Raw genomic sequence first — 19,232 nt, 5'->3', positions numbered from 1 at the left:
GTATTATACAGACACAAAAGCAAAGTAAAAGTGTAACATATCTGCTGTTTAAGTTATGATTTTGTATATGTATGTATGTATACACACAAAATTGAGATAGTGTGGGGGGAAAAAAAAACATATGCTAGAAAACAAATCTCCATAAAGAGATACGTGAGAGGAAGAAGCAATTTATCAATGTACAAACCATTCTGCCATGCTTATTCCATGAAAGACTGGATTTATGCCGAAGTTTCTATGAAGTCAACACTGAAAATCACTTTTAGAATGAAAGCAGGCTAACACGGTTACTGTAGCTTTTCCAAAAACAATGCCTTTTTTAAATGTGGGTATGTACAAACCCATACACGATGACCAATTTTTCACTTACTACATGGAGAGCCATCCACCCAATCATTTAATGTTGCACATTAGAGCAATTTTAATGGCTGAGACAACACAGCTGCCTCGCTGCAACATTTCAGAAGTGTTGTTATATCATTCTTCATTTCATGAGTGTAGCCCTGAGGTCCAGTCTGATATCTCAGACATTCAAGACCAATGCATTCCACTTTTTTGTTTCTGCAACCTGGAAAGCTCCTGATTCATATTATTTACAGAACTTATAGAAATATATTCACTTATGAGACGTTTACGTCACAATTTAAAAACCCCACACAACGGTATCATCTCAACGTATCCCGTAACATAATAGTGAAAATGAACTCAGGCTATAAAAAAAAATTTATTAAGTTTTTTTCCATGAAAGATTGGTACTACAATCAATGTAACCATTTAATAAGTCAAGTAGTTTTGTTATAGGCAGGCACAACATTACAAAACAGGCAAGTACAATGCCCGATTAAGCGAATACAGTCTGAGTATCTATTCATCCACTATTTCTGAAAACAGAATTATCAAATATCCACCAGGGAAAAAGATGAACTATTTTAGTTTCTCTTTGGCATACTTATCAGGACAATGAATTCATTCCAAAAGTTTTCTATTGCTGCCAGTGCTGTGAAGAAAAAAGTACCGAATGGAAGATTGTGTGTCAGAACTCACTTTTAGGACTCTGGCGATCTGGCGAATGTGTTAGTACTGGTGACAAAGGACAGTTGAGCTGCCAATGCGTCACAAGGCAGACAAGGATTACACTGTTTTATAATGCAGTCTTGTTAAAGGTATAAAAGAATTACAGTAAATTTATGCACAGTACATACTTATTACACACAGTTATATAAATACCCATGCTGTGGCTGGAGTTTAGGAAGCTGCTTTGTCAATAAGAAAACTAATATCAGACCTCCTAACATCCATTTCATACACATTGCACTTTGCATCCAGTAATATGTCCATTTCTGTACCTCTCTTAAAAATAGATTTAAAACAGAAGCAAAGAATAATATTGAATCTTTCCATAAACTTTGTTTTCTTATTTACATTGTAATATTCCATTATACATAAAGACTGCGTTACGATACATTATCTTCATATAAGCTTTTTGCAATACATACAGCTTGAAGCTATTAACAGCTTAGTTTGGGAACAGAGATATGACCTATCAGACTATTTAAAAACAATTCTAGCCTTAATTTTGCTTTAGTTTGTTTCACTGAAACCATTATTTGACAAAAAAAATCCTCCTTATTGGGGAGGAAAAAAACAACCCATGTTTAAACCATCACTGGATTTCCTTAAACTACTGAGAAACTTAGAAATCATAATCATTTTTGCATAATTCTATAGCCACTTGAAAGGCCTGTTACTTTTAAACTTAGAACATGAATGACAATTTTTTTTTTTTAACTTTTGGTTATTTCTCAAACATAAACCAAGGAAAACACAATCATTAATCATACATAATCTTTGCACAACTGGGAAGAGTTCCTATTTTATTAGGGAAAAAATGAACATGCACACACTCCCATTCACAGAGTGAGAACATAAACTACAGCAGTACTTGTCTCAAGTTATGGTGCACATGGTTGCAATACGGGGTATAAAACAAGAGTAGAATTTCCAACATCTGTTAAAACACAAAAAAACCCCTTATTGTACAAAAAGTCATTCACATTCTTTGCAATGAAGGGAGGAATTAGCTGTTCAGCTGTCTGGACTCTCCAGCCGGCAAACTCCTCCTTCTATCGCCACGGACTGTCCGGCCACGGCTCCAGGAGGAAGCCTTGAAATGTGAGTCTGTGGAAAAGTCAAGAGTATTATTGAATGAAAATAGAGGCAAAACTATACAGGGCACAAAGCAAGCTTGGAAGTATTGAACAATTAAGCTGTTCCATCACCAAAGTCTGAGGGCAAACTACAAAGCAACTTGAAAAGCCACAAACAACTGGGATTATTTATTTTATTTTTTTTTTAAATTTGTTTGCATTAATGTTTAACACGAGGAGAGAAGGGCCATGACAGATGTGTAGAAAAGGTAAACTGGATGACCTAATTCATGGAAAGTAGAAGAAAGGAATATCCAAGCATGAAGACAAAAGGAGAAATAACTGTGGTGTTCTGTGGTTTATAAGTCTATTTCTTAGGGAGATTCAAAAACTGCACACAGAAATATACCTTACAGAAGTGTTAGACACAATAAACTATTTGACAGAGATAAACTAACACTTCAGAGAATCAGGCAACTGCAATGTCCAAGATGCAAAGAAGAAATTTCTCTGTGTAAAATACTTACTTGTTCACCTGAATAACAAAGACTTCCTCTAAAATATTTTTTTGCCAACTGTCAAATAAATGAACCCAAAGAGCAATTGCGTTTCTATCGACAGGCATCTTTTCCATGAAGAAGTTTTGAAAGCAGGCCTTTTGAGATGGTTCTGTAATATTTCAGCCAGAAAGTAAATGCCAGAAAGAGGGAGCGTGCATATGTGTACATAAAATTTCAGCTTACAGCTCTACTGTAACTCAGTGACACTAAAAATCTGTTGAAGCCGTTTTATATTCTGAGGTGCATTTTATTACTGAGGAGCAAAACCGTTCCCTTATGAAAAGATACTTTGACTTACTGTTAAAATAATGTCATTTTTCCCCTTTGCACATGTTTTTATGCTGTGAAAGCTGCTTATGTTTTCATCCACACTGCTGAGCTACAGCAAGAGCCATTTACAGGCACATCGATCGCTTCATATAGGGCCAAGTGGCTAAAGCAGCATTCAAACAGAACAAAAGGAGTCAGAAGCAGGTTTCTACAAATTTTACTGTTTCCTACTGTTGGAGCTGCTGAGTAGGCTCTGGTAAAACATAAAAACGAGCCTTAGTGGAACTCTAAAATGCAGTAGGGCTGATAAGAGCATTTCCGCGGGCTTGAGGCAGAAGTGGCCCTGGAGGGACTCAGGGACTCAAGCTCCAGCCATCCCGCCACCAAAGCAGGAGCACTCGTCTCCATGTCCTTCATGAGCTGCACATCTCATCAAGTGATTCATTAACGCTCAGACGACGTAACACATGAACAATTGTTAAATTACGAACTAGAAATGATTCCTGCTACCATCCAAAGCTCACAACAAAGAAGTCGCTGGCATTTAGAAATTACAGCTTCCCGTAAGTGCAGCCCACCGCATACTTCGGTTTTTATACGTACATTATCTCATTAAAATATTAAAATGCTGCAAAATGTATAACTTGCAATGAGGCAATGGGTTGTGACAAAAAGTATAGATGTAGAAGTTCAGCAAGAATAACTTGCATTAACTGAGCAGAAAGTGCATCGAAGAGACATTTTGTATCTCACAAGCAGCTTCTTTCTAATTCCTTTCTTGATAAGGGAATCCTGGTGTCTGCTCTTAGGTGGTCTTGCTTTGAGTTAAATTACAGAATGAGATCTAATTAAAAACTTTTCAAGGTTTTCATTTTACTGCTAAAACTTTGACCTCTGCCCTTTCTGCTTGATATATGAACACCTTCCTACTTCAGAACAATTTCGGTTACGACTGTGATTTACCACTTCAAGAAGAAAAGATTCCTTTCAAATCTGTTACAGTTTCCCCCTAAATGTAACTGACAATTTTTGGAGATGTTATAATATTTCGTAAGTTTAAAGAGAAGGCAGAAAAGCAAGTGGAAGAAGGGTATTTTTTAATTTTATGACTGATAGATCCAAGACATTTCTCCAGGTCTGTGAAAATTTCTAAATGATAAGTGGGATAGGATGACAGTGTAAAAGCAAAATTGTTCAATAGGCACAGTAGCACATTTCCTCAGTGGACGAATGACACTGAAGTGAGATTCTGCAATCAAGGCAAACCAGCGGTTCACTCAAAGGCAGGCAGGACTTATAGATGAAATTGCTTATAAAGTGATCAGTCAACGTTATTAGCAGATCATTGTAGCGATATTATACAATCAAAAGCACAGAGGCCCAGGGATGCTGCCAAGAGGCATAAGAGAGGAAGCTTGTTACTGAAACAGAAGAAATATTAGCACTATCATGATCATAATGAACCTTATAATCAATTTTTTTCATTATACCTACAACAGACCTGATGTGTGTAAATTAGTTTTCTGCCCCAAGTTCTGGATTAACCTTTTGCATAGGCTTGACTCATCTCACAACCCAAAGTTAAATGCCTAATAGATCCTTTGATAAATGCAGGAGCAAAACATGAGGCTTCATTGAATCCACATGAAATTTATAAATCCTGTTATTTTTAAAAGTTAGTTAAGCAAGTTTCTAGCAAGTTTTTGGACAAGGAAAGGAAATACAAGAGGGGATAAGCAGATAATAATCTATCAATACATTATCAAGTAGCTATGCTTAAATAGCTGTCCAAAACACATTTCTAATACAAAACCCCATTTCCTATAAAAGGAAAAACACATTTCCCATACAAAAACCCCCAACCATTATACACTAGCATCTGTACATTTCTATTTACAGAAACACCCCAAAGACACCTAACAAAACCTTTCTTAAAGCCTTTCCTTGCATCCTGTTTATTTGGATACTTTGTATGACAGAACAAATGCAGATGTTGTTTTACGCTGACTACTTCTTATTACCTTCACGAACGGCTGCCTTATGTACAACAAAAATGAGACAGATCTAAGATAATAGTGTGTAAAATATGTTATCTAACAAGTAATATGAAAGGATAACATTGCCATGTCAAGGCAACTTCAGATAAACTCCCAAGTGAATTCTTACAATTATATCTCTTTTGTTCTTAGCCATAAGAACTCTAGTAAATAAAAGGAAAGATCAAAGAATATTTAATATTTTTTAAATGCAACCACAGAGCTCATTTGTACTGTTTGTTACATTTTTATATCCCAACATCATATTTTGCATTAAGTCCAGATTGTACAGTGGATTAGATTGAGATTTTTAAGACATAAAAATTAAAAGCAAACAAAAAAGAACAAAATTGGAAAGCTTTTAATTGAATTTGATTAGTCTGTCAGCTTTACAAGTTGAACAAATCCACATCTGGGGGAAATTGTGCCTGGGAGCACAAAATGCACGAAAAGAAAAAGTTTTCCTGAATTAATCCTCCACTCAGCTTCATGGAAGCCTCCCTTTGAAGAAACTGTGCCGAGGAAAGGTAGATTAAGAGCAATGCGGCTATAAACGGAAATGTTACTGTCCCTGAGAATATTCGGATTTGCTTTCCTAGAGACAAGTGAAGTTGGTGAGGGGTCAGCAGGGGCAGAGCTCCTGATAGGCAGGAATCCAGTTGGTCACCAGAGATCTGTCTGCAGCTTGAAGGAGGAACCTCGTGCCCACAGTTCAAAATGAAAAAGGTAAACGTCAGATGAAGTCCTTGATTTTGCTTCCTACCCTTCCATAAAGCACAAACCAGGTAACCAACCTTCAGACGCTGATTCTTGCTCCGTGTACTTGCCATCCGTACACTCAATGTCTCCTTCTTTCCCTCCTGACCCAACCAAAACCACCGAGCAACCAGCTCCCCAACCCCAGTGCTGCAGACGCTGCCTGGGGAACCTTCCTCCCTCTCAGTCCCTTTGGATGCACACTGCAAAGTTTCCCTCTACCCTTCAAGTCCAAAACTAACGGGTCTTTCTGCCCTGGAATAAATGCTAACTGCTACGGGGACAATATATGGTTTCACCTTTGTGTCATGAGCATTGCAGCTATTTTTTAAGTTAAATATTTTTAGTATACCTTTTAAAAAAACATAGTATGAGTTGTGCCAACTCTACTTCATGTCTCCTGGACAAAGATTCTCAAACAACCTAGACACCAACTAATACCAAAAAGATTTTTTTCTAATCTTTATAGAACTACTCTTCTCCTTTCATTCACAGAAAAGTATTAGTTTGTCACAACAGCTTCATTTTTTTTCCATTAAAAGCATAAATACAATGTAAAGTGAATATAAAGTTCAAGCCAGAAGACTGACAGTGCTGTGGGAGAAAACTGAAGTCAATCAAACACTGCCAAGAGGACAGAGTACAACTACCAGATGTCAGCACATTGAGTTCTGCAGCAAATCTAGGGAGTACTCCGTGTGTTTAGCTTTCTCATTACATGCTCAGGACGTGCTTTGGACGGAATAATTTATAAAACAAACTTTTTCCATTCATGACTCTATTGAGATGAAATATAATGAAAAACCAAGGACATCATGCACTTAATGAAATTGCTTTCTAGCACCTTAAAGAAAAGCAGCACCAAACCCCATATATTCTTTTTGAAATTCTAAATCACTCAGGGGTCTACAGGCTTTATAGCTGGGTACACACTTCCACCATGAGAACCATCTGGCCACCTATTCTCAATTTATTTTCTAGGCAGTAACAGCCCATTTTAGCAGCAATACGCATTCTCTGCTGCTCTGTCTCCTGGGAAGCTTTCCTGCAACACAGTTGGAACGTACATCCGCCATATGAAACGAGAAGGTGCCCTGCAAAATACTGGAAACTGCTGCTATCAGAACAATCCATGTGCAACTTGTTCGATTAAATGTTAGGGGAAAAAAAAAAAAAAAAAAAAGGACTCCAGAACAATTGCCCTGTTGGCAAAAGATAGACAGACAGACATACTGCTGGCATTCTTCTGGCTCTCAGGCACTGAAAATACTGATATAAGTTGCTTTCGAAGCTAACATTTTTCCAAGCTCAAATTAATTCTGTGAATTAAGCATATGACTATACACTATTTATGTACCTAAAAACATTAATACAATGCATTAGGGAAAAAAAATCAAATTTTAAGAAAGTTGAAAACTAAACTAAAGCATTTCAATCTAAGTAATTCACACACATATTTAGACAGTCTAAATTCATTTATCAACCAATCATCTACTCAGCTCAGCATCTACTCACCTCAACCTTGTAGAGGTTTTCTAAAATACTGCCATATACCTTAAAATGTCGTTCTTACCATTCTGAATTGCAGGTGCTAAGCCAGGTTATTGCATTTACATTTGCATAGCTGGATACACAATCCCATCTTCCATGCTTTGCTCTAAAATATGTCAGCCAAATATGAGGAGAGTTGCAGAACTACTGGCTTTATGCAAGAACTCAACCCCAAAAGTGAATTTATCTTCCCATCTCAGAGCCCATAACTTCCACAAAAGTCTATGAGCCAAATATTTTAACTGGTATCATAGCACTTAAGGTTATTTCCAACAAACATAAATACCTTACTTTTATGAGAGAACTGGATGCTCTGTTGTATGAACAGAGTTGTTTTCAAGTGAAAATTTCTGACCCCAGTCTCCAGACGAGAGTGCAGATTAAAGAAAAAAATAAAAAGTGTAAGTGACATATACTTTTCCCGTCTCATGAAGTTAAAAGACTGTCTCTGTAGTCTGAAATGAATGACCGAATTATTTGACTTAGTAATTTCTGCTAACTAAACAGGCTCAGTAATTTTTTCCACTAATTTTCAAGTTAGAATAAAGATTCTTCCAGGATGTATTTCTTCACCCAGTGAACACTGGATAACTGCCCTTCTCCTGACAAAGGGCTTTTACAGACCTTTTATTCACAAGGTAAAATACAGAAGCCCATCATCAGAAATCCAATAACAGTCCCTACAACCAGTGTTTGTCATATATAACACTTCAAACATAGAGGGAAGTGATTTTGCTAAATTTTACAGTGTTAGTAAAGGCAAATAAATCTGATTACGACACCTAACATCTCAACAGGAAAAGTGAATTGGACATGGTTTCCCTGTCCACTGTGTCTCCTCATACTGGAAAATGAAATTAACTGTCAAAGTTTCTGTTTGCATGTTGCAATCACAACATTAGGTGTAGACAGCACTTGTTGCTGACAGATGTTTTCAAACACAGCAAGATGCAGCACTCTCCATGACTGCTACCCCATATCTTGCACAGCAACTTGATTTTGGTTCATTAGAAAATGGAAAGAACGGCATATATAGCTTTGTAATATTAAAACCTGCCATAACATAGCTTAGTATTTCATGTTATAAGAACTGAATAAAAAAACCATAAAGGCCATAAAGCATATTCATACCTATTAAGAACCATAGTGAGCTGACAAATTATTTCCAATACCTACACATATCACAGGACCAAAACTGCACATTGTTGGTGTTGAGACTGGGTCTTTCATGGGAAAGAAAGCATTCTGACTTCAAACACTACTGGAAACAGAGCGAGAAAGTACCTTCTTTTAAAGCAAAACCATCATCCACCACCAGCTACCCTCAGTCACCAAGATAATATAAGAAACTTGGGAGATCCAGGAAAAAAGTTCTGTGGTACATCCTGCCCACAGAATACCAAGGGCCTTGAGTGAATGAATATTCTGCAGACCCTGCCTGAGACAAAAGAGCTCCTGCTTGATTATGCACAGATAAACGACTTTAAAACAAAGAAAGGTTGCCTACCCATAACCAGAACCTTCAAGAGATGCAGCTGGAATGTGAACTCACATTGCAGGCATACGCTGCACTGTCATTTGAGATGGAAGAACTTCTTTTCCTTTGCAGCGTCCTCCATTGGGCAAGCAGACAAGGAATAAGAAAATACGAAGACTATGTAACCAAGAGGAGCCAATTAACTTGTAGCCTACCTGCTAATCTCTTTTCTTTCCTGTTCTCCATTTACATCTAAAAATCACATTACGAGTGAGTACAAGGAGTTATTTCTCCCACTCCCAAATGACAAGGCAGAAGGTCTGAAAGCCCTTCGTGTAAACTGACCCTTAAACTGCTCTACCAAATGGTACATCAACTGCTAAGACCTCAAATATTGCACACAGCCTGCAACAGTATGGACAGAGCTCCAAGAAGCAACACTGTAGTCATCAGAATAGAGCTGTTTTCCTAATGGTGACAACACAATTGCTTAAGCGCTTAGAATGTAACCTCATCAGTTCACAAAAATTGGAACTGATTAACTGAAAGCTGCCAGAGTATCTTTAAAGAGGTCGCAGCTCCAGTAACAGGATGACCTTCTTAGCTGATGCTATGATCGGTTGTTGGATCTATTATGGGTCCATAAAAGAAAAAACATCTGGAAGGTTATTCTGAAGACTAGTGTCTCAGAAAGAGAAGAAGGTTTGGGCAGGAAATCTAAAAGCGTTCAGTGCTTATCAAAGATCTTGAATTCATATCAAGTAATTTGTCAGTCAACATCACAACAACAACAGAGAGAAAAACATACCTCCTCAGTTCATGAAGATATTTAATGTTCCAGTCCTTCAATCCAGAAGACTTAACCTTTGTTGATACAGCAGTTACTGCTACAAAAGGAGCTGGGCAAGTGCAGGGGAGTCTACAGACTAATATTTCCCATCTATTCTCATGGCTGCGGCCAGAAACTTCCACAGCAGCCTAGAATACTCTAGCAACCTCTCTAATGGCTAGAAATAGTTGACTGTCAGTTTATGTGACGATTCTACCATCATATAGATGGCAATGCAGAAACTTGCTTCAGGAGATCTCGGGAAGTCTACTCATCTTCCCAAAGAACAGACTTAATGTTGAAACAACCTTTGACGGTATTGCTTCAGGAAAGAAATCTGGGACTGGCAGCTTCTAAACCAGATATATCTATTTTTTTTAAACTCATCACAACTGAGGCTCCCAGGCACCAGCCTGGACAAGTTATAGCAATAGGTGGTACAGGTTAGTTCCAAGATAGAGTCAAAGCTGTCCAGATGAAAAGTTTGTTTCCTTCCACATCCAATATGTGACAAACACAGGCACCAAGTGATTATGGAACTGCTCGGGTCAAGAGGGATGACAAGAAACAAGGAAGAGTGCAGTGGAACCAGTGAGGATTTGCTTTGATCAGCTGCTTGTGGCAGTGATGTAAGGGTTCAAGGGCATAAGAATCAGGGGAAGTCAACGACATATCTACTGTCCAGGTAGTAAAGATGGCATTGCCAGGGATATCAGTGGTGGAGGAGCTGAAATACTCCCAGCCTTGAGAGAGCGCGAAAGGCAAGTAATTGGACACACAACCAGAGATGACTGTGTCAGTGATAAGGTATGAACTCGGTTCATCTGGCAAGCGTCCACAGTATTTTTAAAGTAATGTTCAACCAAACATTTTAAATGCTCGACCAAGCATTTTAAACCAGTGTTCAACAGGAAACAGTGACTTTCCCAGGAAACTGGTTTTCCAGAAAAAGACTGGACACCTTTCCAGAGAGTATGCTTTAAATCAAACGATTATTAGTCACAGTGAGAAATCGTTCCACAGCTCTTGCAGGCTCAACCATTTTATACATTGGCATTCAGGCAGACTAGTTTGGAGGTGAGTGGCCAGCTGCAGAACCCCGTCTTTTCTGCATCGGGAGGAAACAAACCCCCGTTGCAAGGATACTTCCAAACCGGTACTTGGAGAGCTCACGGAGCTAAGAGCCAGAAGCACCAGCAGGTCAGGATGTCCAAACCACTTCAAGTCTCCGATTCCACTTTCCTGTCCCACTGTTCTTCTAAGGAGTTGCTGAGAGTTGGTTGAGTGTGTTTCCACCTCTTGAGCACACCCAGGTCTGCAGGTGAGCTGGTATCTAGCTTACAAGTGTCTGTTTGCCTTAAAAGAAAGGCCTCCAGTACCTCTGCAATCTGGGGTTCAGAACCAGCATTTGCTAGGTCCTATTATGAAACGCATCAGCCTCCAATGCACAAAGAATCACTCTAAGATTATAAAGCAGGATCCTTTTTTCCTTAGTACGTACCCCTTGATAGAATTATTATTCTAATATTAGTCTAATTCGTAACAGCAGGCACTTAAAAACCTTCCCACTTTCTAAAAGTCTTGCTACAAATATATGTTTTCATGTTCATCCAATTGAACCAGCACAAAATCAGCCACTGTGACAACCCCTTGGTTTAAGAATAAAACTTGAGTCCTAGATTGATGAAAGAAATAAAAACTGAAGCTCTTTACCACCCTAGAACAACAGGAAAGCAAGATGTTTCCCTACAAGCTGCTGCCTGATCATTTCCCTATGGTACTCATAAACAAGTGATATTTTATACTTTTATGAATTCTTACACCATTATTCCTTCACGGCAAGTACTCAAAATTAATTGTACCAAACCAGTTACTCTATTAAAGAAAAGAGATTTTTTTTTTTTTTTACTTGCAAGGCATTGTGTTCTATTTCAAGCCCAGTTTTCTGTCTATAACTTAGCCCTGGTTGTAGCAGAATAAAATTCCAGCTTTTATGACAGAAGACTTTTTTTGATCAATAGAAGTCAGCAGCAAAAGCATTTGTGGTTTTTCTCTGGAAAGCATTTGTGGCCACAGACTCAAAGGAGGAAGAAAGGGAGGGGGATTAACTCTTCGATGAAGGTCAAAAACATAATTTAAAAGTGAACCAAGAAGAGCAGCTGTGCCTGTCAGCGCAATCAAGATTACCAGCTGGAGAATTTACCAGCAGTATGAAAACAACGCACACCAGATGTCAAATGTTGCAACTGTGAGTAGGAAAACATCTCTGGGCATGGCACTGTCATGCTGGTACTCATTACCAGACAGACTTCATATTTAGCATTTATTTATTAATTAGACAGACACTACCAGGAAGAAACAAGAGTGTTTCCTTAGAAACAGCTTTTGAGCATGCAGTGTAAGCCAGAGGCAGGTGTGCACACTGTAATAATTTAACATTGTGCATTCTACTAATTCTCCTTATTTCACTATAAACACAATATAATGACTTTTAAACTAACTAGCAAATACTAGAATACTTGCAGCTGAGCTTATTTAGCTTCATCCAGTTCAATCTGAGCTTTTAGCTTGAGTTTGGATTCTTTTCCAACAAATCTAAAATAAATACTAAGATAAGTAAAACCACACCCTATTCCACGGATAATCAACTGGAAAGAACTCTACATAAGCCATGAAGTGAGTACTTCAATAACACCTCTACCAGCACTTCCCTCACCAGCTGCTTTTTATTTTCCTCCTCCTTCTGGGGCATTCTTGTCTTTTTTTTTTCCTATACATTTTACACCTTGAGGATGAACTCATTCATTCCCAACGCTTCAACCAGCATGTTACACTATTCTTGCTGTTTAAAATATCTGATGTCAGTCTCCTTCTTTTGTACATTCTTTTTATGATCTCACTCACATGCTCCTTTGTATTTATCTCCCAAATGAAATAGGGGGGGGGGGGGGGGGGGGGCGGGGGGGAAGAAAAAAAACCAAAAAGGAGAGAGAAAGATATGGGGTTTGTACTCTCCTCCCACATTGCTGATGACTAAATACTCTTCCCCAGCAGATCCACAAGCAGCCATTTCTGGTGAAAACCAGACAAATCCAGGCCTTCAAATTCTTTCCTTTTCTAGGCTTTAAAATTCATCCCTCTTTAAATTCTACCATCAAAATGCTGGATGTCTGTCTTGCTCTTATCTGCTGGTACAGGCTTCCTGGCTGTCATCTCCTCCTCAAATACATGCAAATATTCCAGTAAACACCCTCACCACCCCCATTAGTTGAACCATCGTGGGAGCCTTCTTATTCTAGCTTTTTCCCCCACTTTCGTCATTTCCTTTAACTAGTTCTGACTGTTCACGCTTAGTCTTGAATACCGATGGCTGTACATTTATAAATGTCTACAAATTATGATTTTTTTTTTCTCTGCTTGCAGCTTCTCCCACGTTCATCCTCATTGTCCAAACACCTCTCCTAAATGCCCTATTGCTGCACCACAAAACCTGCCTTTTTCTCCTTTCAATGCTATATTCCTAAGGATTAATCCTTATGTTATTTAACATTAAGGATTTTTCCAGTTTCCACTGCTAAACGCAGTCTTAGCATATTATTTCTCTCATTCCAGAAAAAAAAAAATAATTAGACCCCAAGAAACTAAAAGAACCATGGATGTTAACATCCAAATTGTCTACTATGGATGCTATTCTAGAAACTACCTTGAAGTTTGTTTTATACCCTCTTCCTTCTTCCTTGGTGCAAAATGCTCTATCCGAAGGCAGACATGCTTATATAAAAATACCGTATCACCCTAACTAGCCAGTGTAACTGAATCAAACTGAAGTTATTCAAATGCAATTACTGTCAGCAGAGGAAATGAAAATGTTTATGGCACCTTTTCCTGACATAATCTGTATGTTAGCGCAGGTTTGTTAACTGCTGCAACAACAAAAAAATGTGCAATCAACAGATACATTTAACTGCTTATGCACCCATTACTTCTTCTGTTCTCTTAATGACAGAAAATTCTTATATGTATGTATGTATATCATTATTTTGTATTCTCTTTAGCTTCTGCACTTGTTCTACTGTATTACAACCTATTCTTCATGGCTTACCTTAGCTTTGCCATCCTGTGCAGACATATATCCTACACACATGCTCTCTGTTGTATGGCTCCACAGAAATTCCACTGTAAAGGAAAATGCAAGAAGTCACACACACTCAAAAAAATCTATTGATTCCTACTCATCACATTCCTTTAATATGGTTGACGAAGGTCACAGCATGCTGGGTACGGTTATCCTTTGAACCATTTATCCTTGCATAGCAATTAACCCAGAGTAGATCAAAGTTTAGACAATCCCGGCAAGACTGGAAGATTCTGACAGATATGTAGATATCATCATAAAAGAAAAATGAACTTCATTTAGGTATGCGCTTTGCTCCCCCGTAATAGATTCATGACTGATACCACCAAAGGTTCGTCAAAAGCTTTCAAAGAGTGAAACATATTTAGTGCAATAGAACCGCATTTGATGAGGCCAACCCCTCCCTAACACCCTACAGGTTCAAATGTCAGGGAAAACATTTATTTTTTTGGAGACAAATTTAATCTTATCTTTCAGTTTTGAGAAGCTGGGCAGCCGTTCAGGCCAAATACCCTCAAAATGCTATTTCTTTGCCTTTGGTAATTCTAGGCATATGCTTTTAAGTTTAACAATTTTTTCCTTCTATATTGTCCACCAAAGGTAGCATGTCCTAGCATAACACATGGTTATTGCTAGCTATTAAAAGACCTGGAATTACAATGAAAGTCCTAAATTACATACTTATCTGAAGACATTGCACATATTTTCAACTAATACATCACTTTCTTGCAATTTGTTTCAGTAGTTACCAAAACAAAATCATCCTTGCAATAAAGACATGAGATTTCATTACTCTGTAGAACAAGTTCTTCAGTATCTCTTCTGTGGTACACAAAAAATCTTGAGAATAAGCTGTGCTACACGAATCTTATTTCGGTGGAAAGAAAACCAAAAATCAATGGACAAATAGTCTTTACTTATGATGTATGATATATGGGGATTTTCTTTATTACTTTTTGAGGAAAAAAAAATCAAATTTTCCTTAATAGGAAAATGTTTTCTTACATAAATGACAAACATTAAATGAATAGAAATATTTCTCTCACTTGCAAACATAAGAAACAGAAGGCTAAGTTGATCTTGTTTGTTCTTAGTTAATGAAACTTGCATTTTCATTTTCTCAACTCCTTTTTAGGGATAGGATTTTTGTCGTAGGATGCTTTTCCACTAGATCAATAATGTCACGATTATTCCATTCTTAAATCTGAAAACTGAAAAATCAAACTTGCAACATTCTCTTATGTTTAGCAACCCATGCCCTGATTCTGGAGTCAGGATTAGACAGTCTTGGCTTTCAAAGAGTTGAAAGACAACAGTAAGATGATTGTCAAAGTCTATTTTATAGTCTACTTATTCAAAAACACATGCTATTCAAGAATAACTCCAAAAATATAACATACAAAAGCTATTTCTAAAACCTTTTCCCGCCCAAGTCTTCCAAAATTCCTTTGTTGTCCATCAGGATAATCTCAGAACCACCATCAGCATTGTAAGGATTCACTGCCCAAATAACCAGTTCTTTATAAGAGCAAAACAAACGTACATGAAACTCTTATGGATAAGATGAGATGTTGACCAAAAGCATAAAACACACATAAACTGCAACTGTTTGGTAGAGAAACATTAATGTTATTAACTGGATTGAGTAAAATTACTTCTTAGAGTGAATGACTGGAGGGGGATACGATCAGACTCAAGTTGCCCAACACAGACAAAATAGTACATGATATTTAAAGACTCTTGTAATGCGAACCAGCAAGGTGCAATATGAGAACAAAACCGAAAGACAACATACACCTCATGCTGTGCAACTGTGATAACTTGACCCTAACGTCCTGGAAGTCACTGAATAGACAGCAAGAAACACTGGAGTTCATGTGGGTTAACCCACTGGTAAGAATATTAAGAATATATCTGCCAGCTTCCCTTTAGCACACGCTCTGCCTGCTGCTCCAGGCGGGCTGTAAGCAGGCAGACTCTGGGGACACAATGGTAGGATTTAGTGGGACAAAACCACTAATGAATTCAAATAAAGGTGAGGTGACTTTCTAAACAATAGCCTATAGATTAAAAAGAATTTATGGGGGGAAAAAAAAAAAAAAATCTAACAGCATTTTTAGTGTATCAACCACTAAGAAGCAGTGAACAGTCATATGTGTTCTCTCTTGCTAAAAATGCCATTATTTTTATGAGGAGTATACCCTGCCTTTCCACAAGCAACCATAATTGCTGTGCTGTAGTTTCAGAAGGATCCCACACACCCCTCTGAATCACAATGCTGTTCAGAAATAAGTCAGGAAAAAAAATGGTCTTTTCTGCAGTTTTAGAGAACAAGGCTAATACTACTATTGCATTTCCTAGAGTTCTATCATCTCAAACGATTTCAATTCCTTTTTGTTTTCTCTGTGGCCTCTGAACAATGGTAAACATGCACATATGCATATTTCAACTTTCACCTGGAGTTATCACCTAGCTCAAGTGAAAATGAAGGAGAATTTCTTACCTAGTAAAGTTGGCTTTCCCTGTGACGATTCAGGCTCTGCCGAACACCTGCAAGACCGAAGAACTATCACACCTCCAAGAACTCCATCTTCATTGGCAAGAAAAGGGGAACCTAGGGAAAATCATGGGGGAGAATTATTTGCAATAGGAGTGGTTTCTTGTGTATTTTTCTTATTTCACTTTCCTGCCTTCCCCCTTTGATCTTGTCACTAAACACTGAGAAGACTGTCAGGTCAACCAGGGCTTTTACAAAAGAAAAAGGAAGAATAGCTACACAGAATAAAAACAATATTGGAAATTGTATCTGTGAGTACAAAACCATTTGTTCTTGGATCAAGGAAGATATAATAAAGAAAAACAGAGTTTCAAGTTGAAAAAAAAAATAATGTCTCAATATTTACTTCTTTCTGTACTATAATTAATATAAAGATGGCCACATATGAAAAAAATCAAGCAAATTTGGGTCACTTTTACAGTTTATTCATTTTTCCCAATTTAAAGCACTTTGTACAGACACATCATCAGACTGCTATAGACTGTCTTCCTTGCTGTTTTATGAATATTAGCAGAAAAGCCAAAACACATCCTATTTTTTAAAGTGGCTTTTCTGTTCTTAATTTGAGACATATGATATAAAACATCTTCTATCAGAAGCTGGAAAAGTTTTAAAGTTAGCTGAATCAAGCCTAAGTATTTTTTCTCCGGTTTGTAATTTGAAATGAGATTCCTATAGTTTTAAATGTGGAAACAATGCTATGATTTACATACAACTTAAAATGTCTTCAGCCACAAAGTTAACCAAGTTCTTGCACTTAAGCCCAAACAGACCCCAGTCACACATTTGCAATAAACTGTGACTTGAAGTTGAACATACAATTGCAACACACATTTTATATATCCCTTTTCAATTATTTTCTTTTAAATAAATTAGTATTCTATGTCTAGTGTACAGACACTGTAAAAGGCTTTGCTGACCACAAGGACTTTAGAGCAGATTTACTCAGCCTCCTTCAATCTGCCCATAGCTATTTGTGTGTTTAGAATTTCTCCTTTAATGTAAATAATACAATAACTACGGACAAGAACCAACTTCAAGCCTTACTGTAAGGAAAACTAAAAGCTTTGCCGTGTTCTCTCTATACATAAAAGCAGCTACGTTCAAAAGCGATCCAAGGTGGTCATTGGAATAGAAGTCTATATTGCAGAAAAATGATAAATGTGGTAAACTTAATGAACAATAATACCTTATTTGATCTAAACCAAACAGATATTACCTTTAAAGAGCAACTTGCTCTGTACAAGAACTATTACTAGGTCCCAATTCCACCTCCTGTATTAGTCCTTGACCGTGACCAAATCCCTGCAAACCATGGATCCCGCCAATCATAACACAACAGATAACAACACAGTAAAATATGTTTGGCTAAAACAGAAATGCAAGGCTTGGGAAACAGCAAGGAGTTTTACCATCCAAATCAAAATCTTCTTCTTCCATACTTTCTGAGATTCTAAGTATATGTCTTACACTTTCACTGCATTAACCAAACGCTGGTTAAGCATTTGGTATGATTTCTGCAAGCAAATGAACAAAAGAAGTGGGGACATACATCCTTTGGTCTTCAGAAACTCAGGTAATTCAAAGACCATGTCTTAACCTGAACTTGGTCTGCAGACCTAAGCCTATACCCAGTTGCAGAAATTGTTCAGTCTATAAGACATGCTTTGGTGAAAAGTCATTGCAAACAGACAGAACAGTTTGGGTTTGTTTGCTGCGTTGGTTTTTTGTTTGTTTTCCATTTGCTTGGTTGTTGTTTATGTTTTGGGGTTTTGTTTGTTTGGGTTTTGTTGGGGGTTTTGTTCATCTTTTTTTAAACAAGCAGCCTTTCTCCTCCTCTTTCAAGGCCTAACTAGTATTTAAACTAAGCCATCGAGAAAAAAAAAATAATACAGCAGACTTCTGTAAAAAATAACAATATGGGTAATGGCATTTTTTCACATAACATTATATTTAATTAGTATTTAAACAGGAAGAGAAAAGGTGCAACTGAAACACAGCCATGTATATTAAAGTCATAGTGGTTTCTCATTAGAAGGAAAAAGTAATCTGGCTCCCACACTCCTACCTCATTTTGCTCTCTATGTACCCTAAAGAATGACAGATCTTGCTGTATAGTTAAAAATTCAGTAAAAATAGAACAAAATATGCCTACTAGCAAAAAAAAAAAAAACTGTAATAAAATAGAATTGCTAGTCAAACCTTTGATCTAATAGATCGCTAATGACAAAACTACAAAAACCTGGAGATTTTAATACTATTTTAAGGCTCATGAAACCCATCGTTCCTTCCCAGTCACACTGGTGTAACACTGATGAATTTGGCATGAAAAAATCCAAATGAAAACATCAACTCCAGCACTAATAGGGTTAGCACCGACTGGTCACACCAGAAAGAAGGAGTAGGAAAAAACATCATCTTTCAATAGTTGTGGTTTAATCCTCACCATCCCCAGTCACAAAACTGTATTTACAAAACACATTTCCCTCCTTCAAAGCTCAACTATTCTGTTATTGCTATCTGACATATAGAAAGCATTAGCGGTTTTTATTTATATATTTTGTATCTGCAGCAACGGTCTCTTAAAAATAAGCAAATAGGTCTTCATAGCAGCTCCACATTCACTGATCCCATCACATTCTGCAAGAACAAGCACAACTGAACACCAAGACCCAGGTTCAGGCTCAGAGCAGGGACAGAGCACACGGATTTCACAAGCGTTAAGGCAAATCATGGCCTCAACATTCAATCCTGCTCTGGAGGAACTACAGTGACGAGCAAAGAACATTTTTTTTCTTCTGTGTCTCTTGTAAACTAAACTACTCCCATGATGAAGGTCGCCTACTCCAAGGCAAGCGATCGAGTTGCTCATTTCTGATCCTCTTCTCCCATTTGTAGCTACCAGACAGATCCA

General features: G+C 37.6%; 1 protein-coding gene across 1 annotated transcript in view; it reads right to left on the bottom strand.

Moving 5' to 3' along the window:
* Window positions 1-776: 776 nt before the first annotated feature.
* Window positions 777-19,232, bottom strand: part of TASP1 (taspase 1) — an 80,000-nt gene continuing 61,544 nt past the window's right edge. The window contains exons 12-14 of the mRNA XM_065631827.1: window positions 16,265-16,375; window positions 13,729-13,802; window positions 777-2,178 (exon numbers count right to left, since the gene is read on the bottom strand). Of these exons, the coding sequence (XP_065487899.1) occupies window positions 2,086-2,178; window positions 13,729-13,802; window positions 16,265-16,375 (278 nt within the window). The 3' untranslated portion in view covers window positions 777-2,085. The remainder of the gene's footprint in view (window positions 2,179-13,728; window positions 13,803-16,264; window positions 16,376-19,232) is intronic.

This window comes from Caloenas nicobarica, chromosome 3, assembly GCF_036013445.1.
Source record: "Caloenas nicobarica isolate bCalNic1 chromosome 3, bCalNic1.hap1, whole genome shotgun sequence".
NCBI lineage: Eukaryota > Metazoa > Chordata > Aves > Columbiformes > Columbidae > Caloenas > Caloenas nicobarica.
Note: the sequence above shows the minus strand (reverse complement) of the source record. Positions and strands in the feature narration are given on the sequence as shown.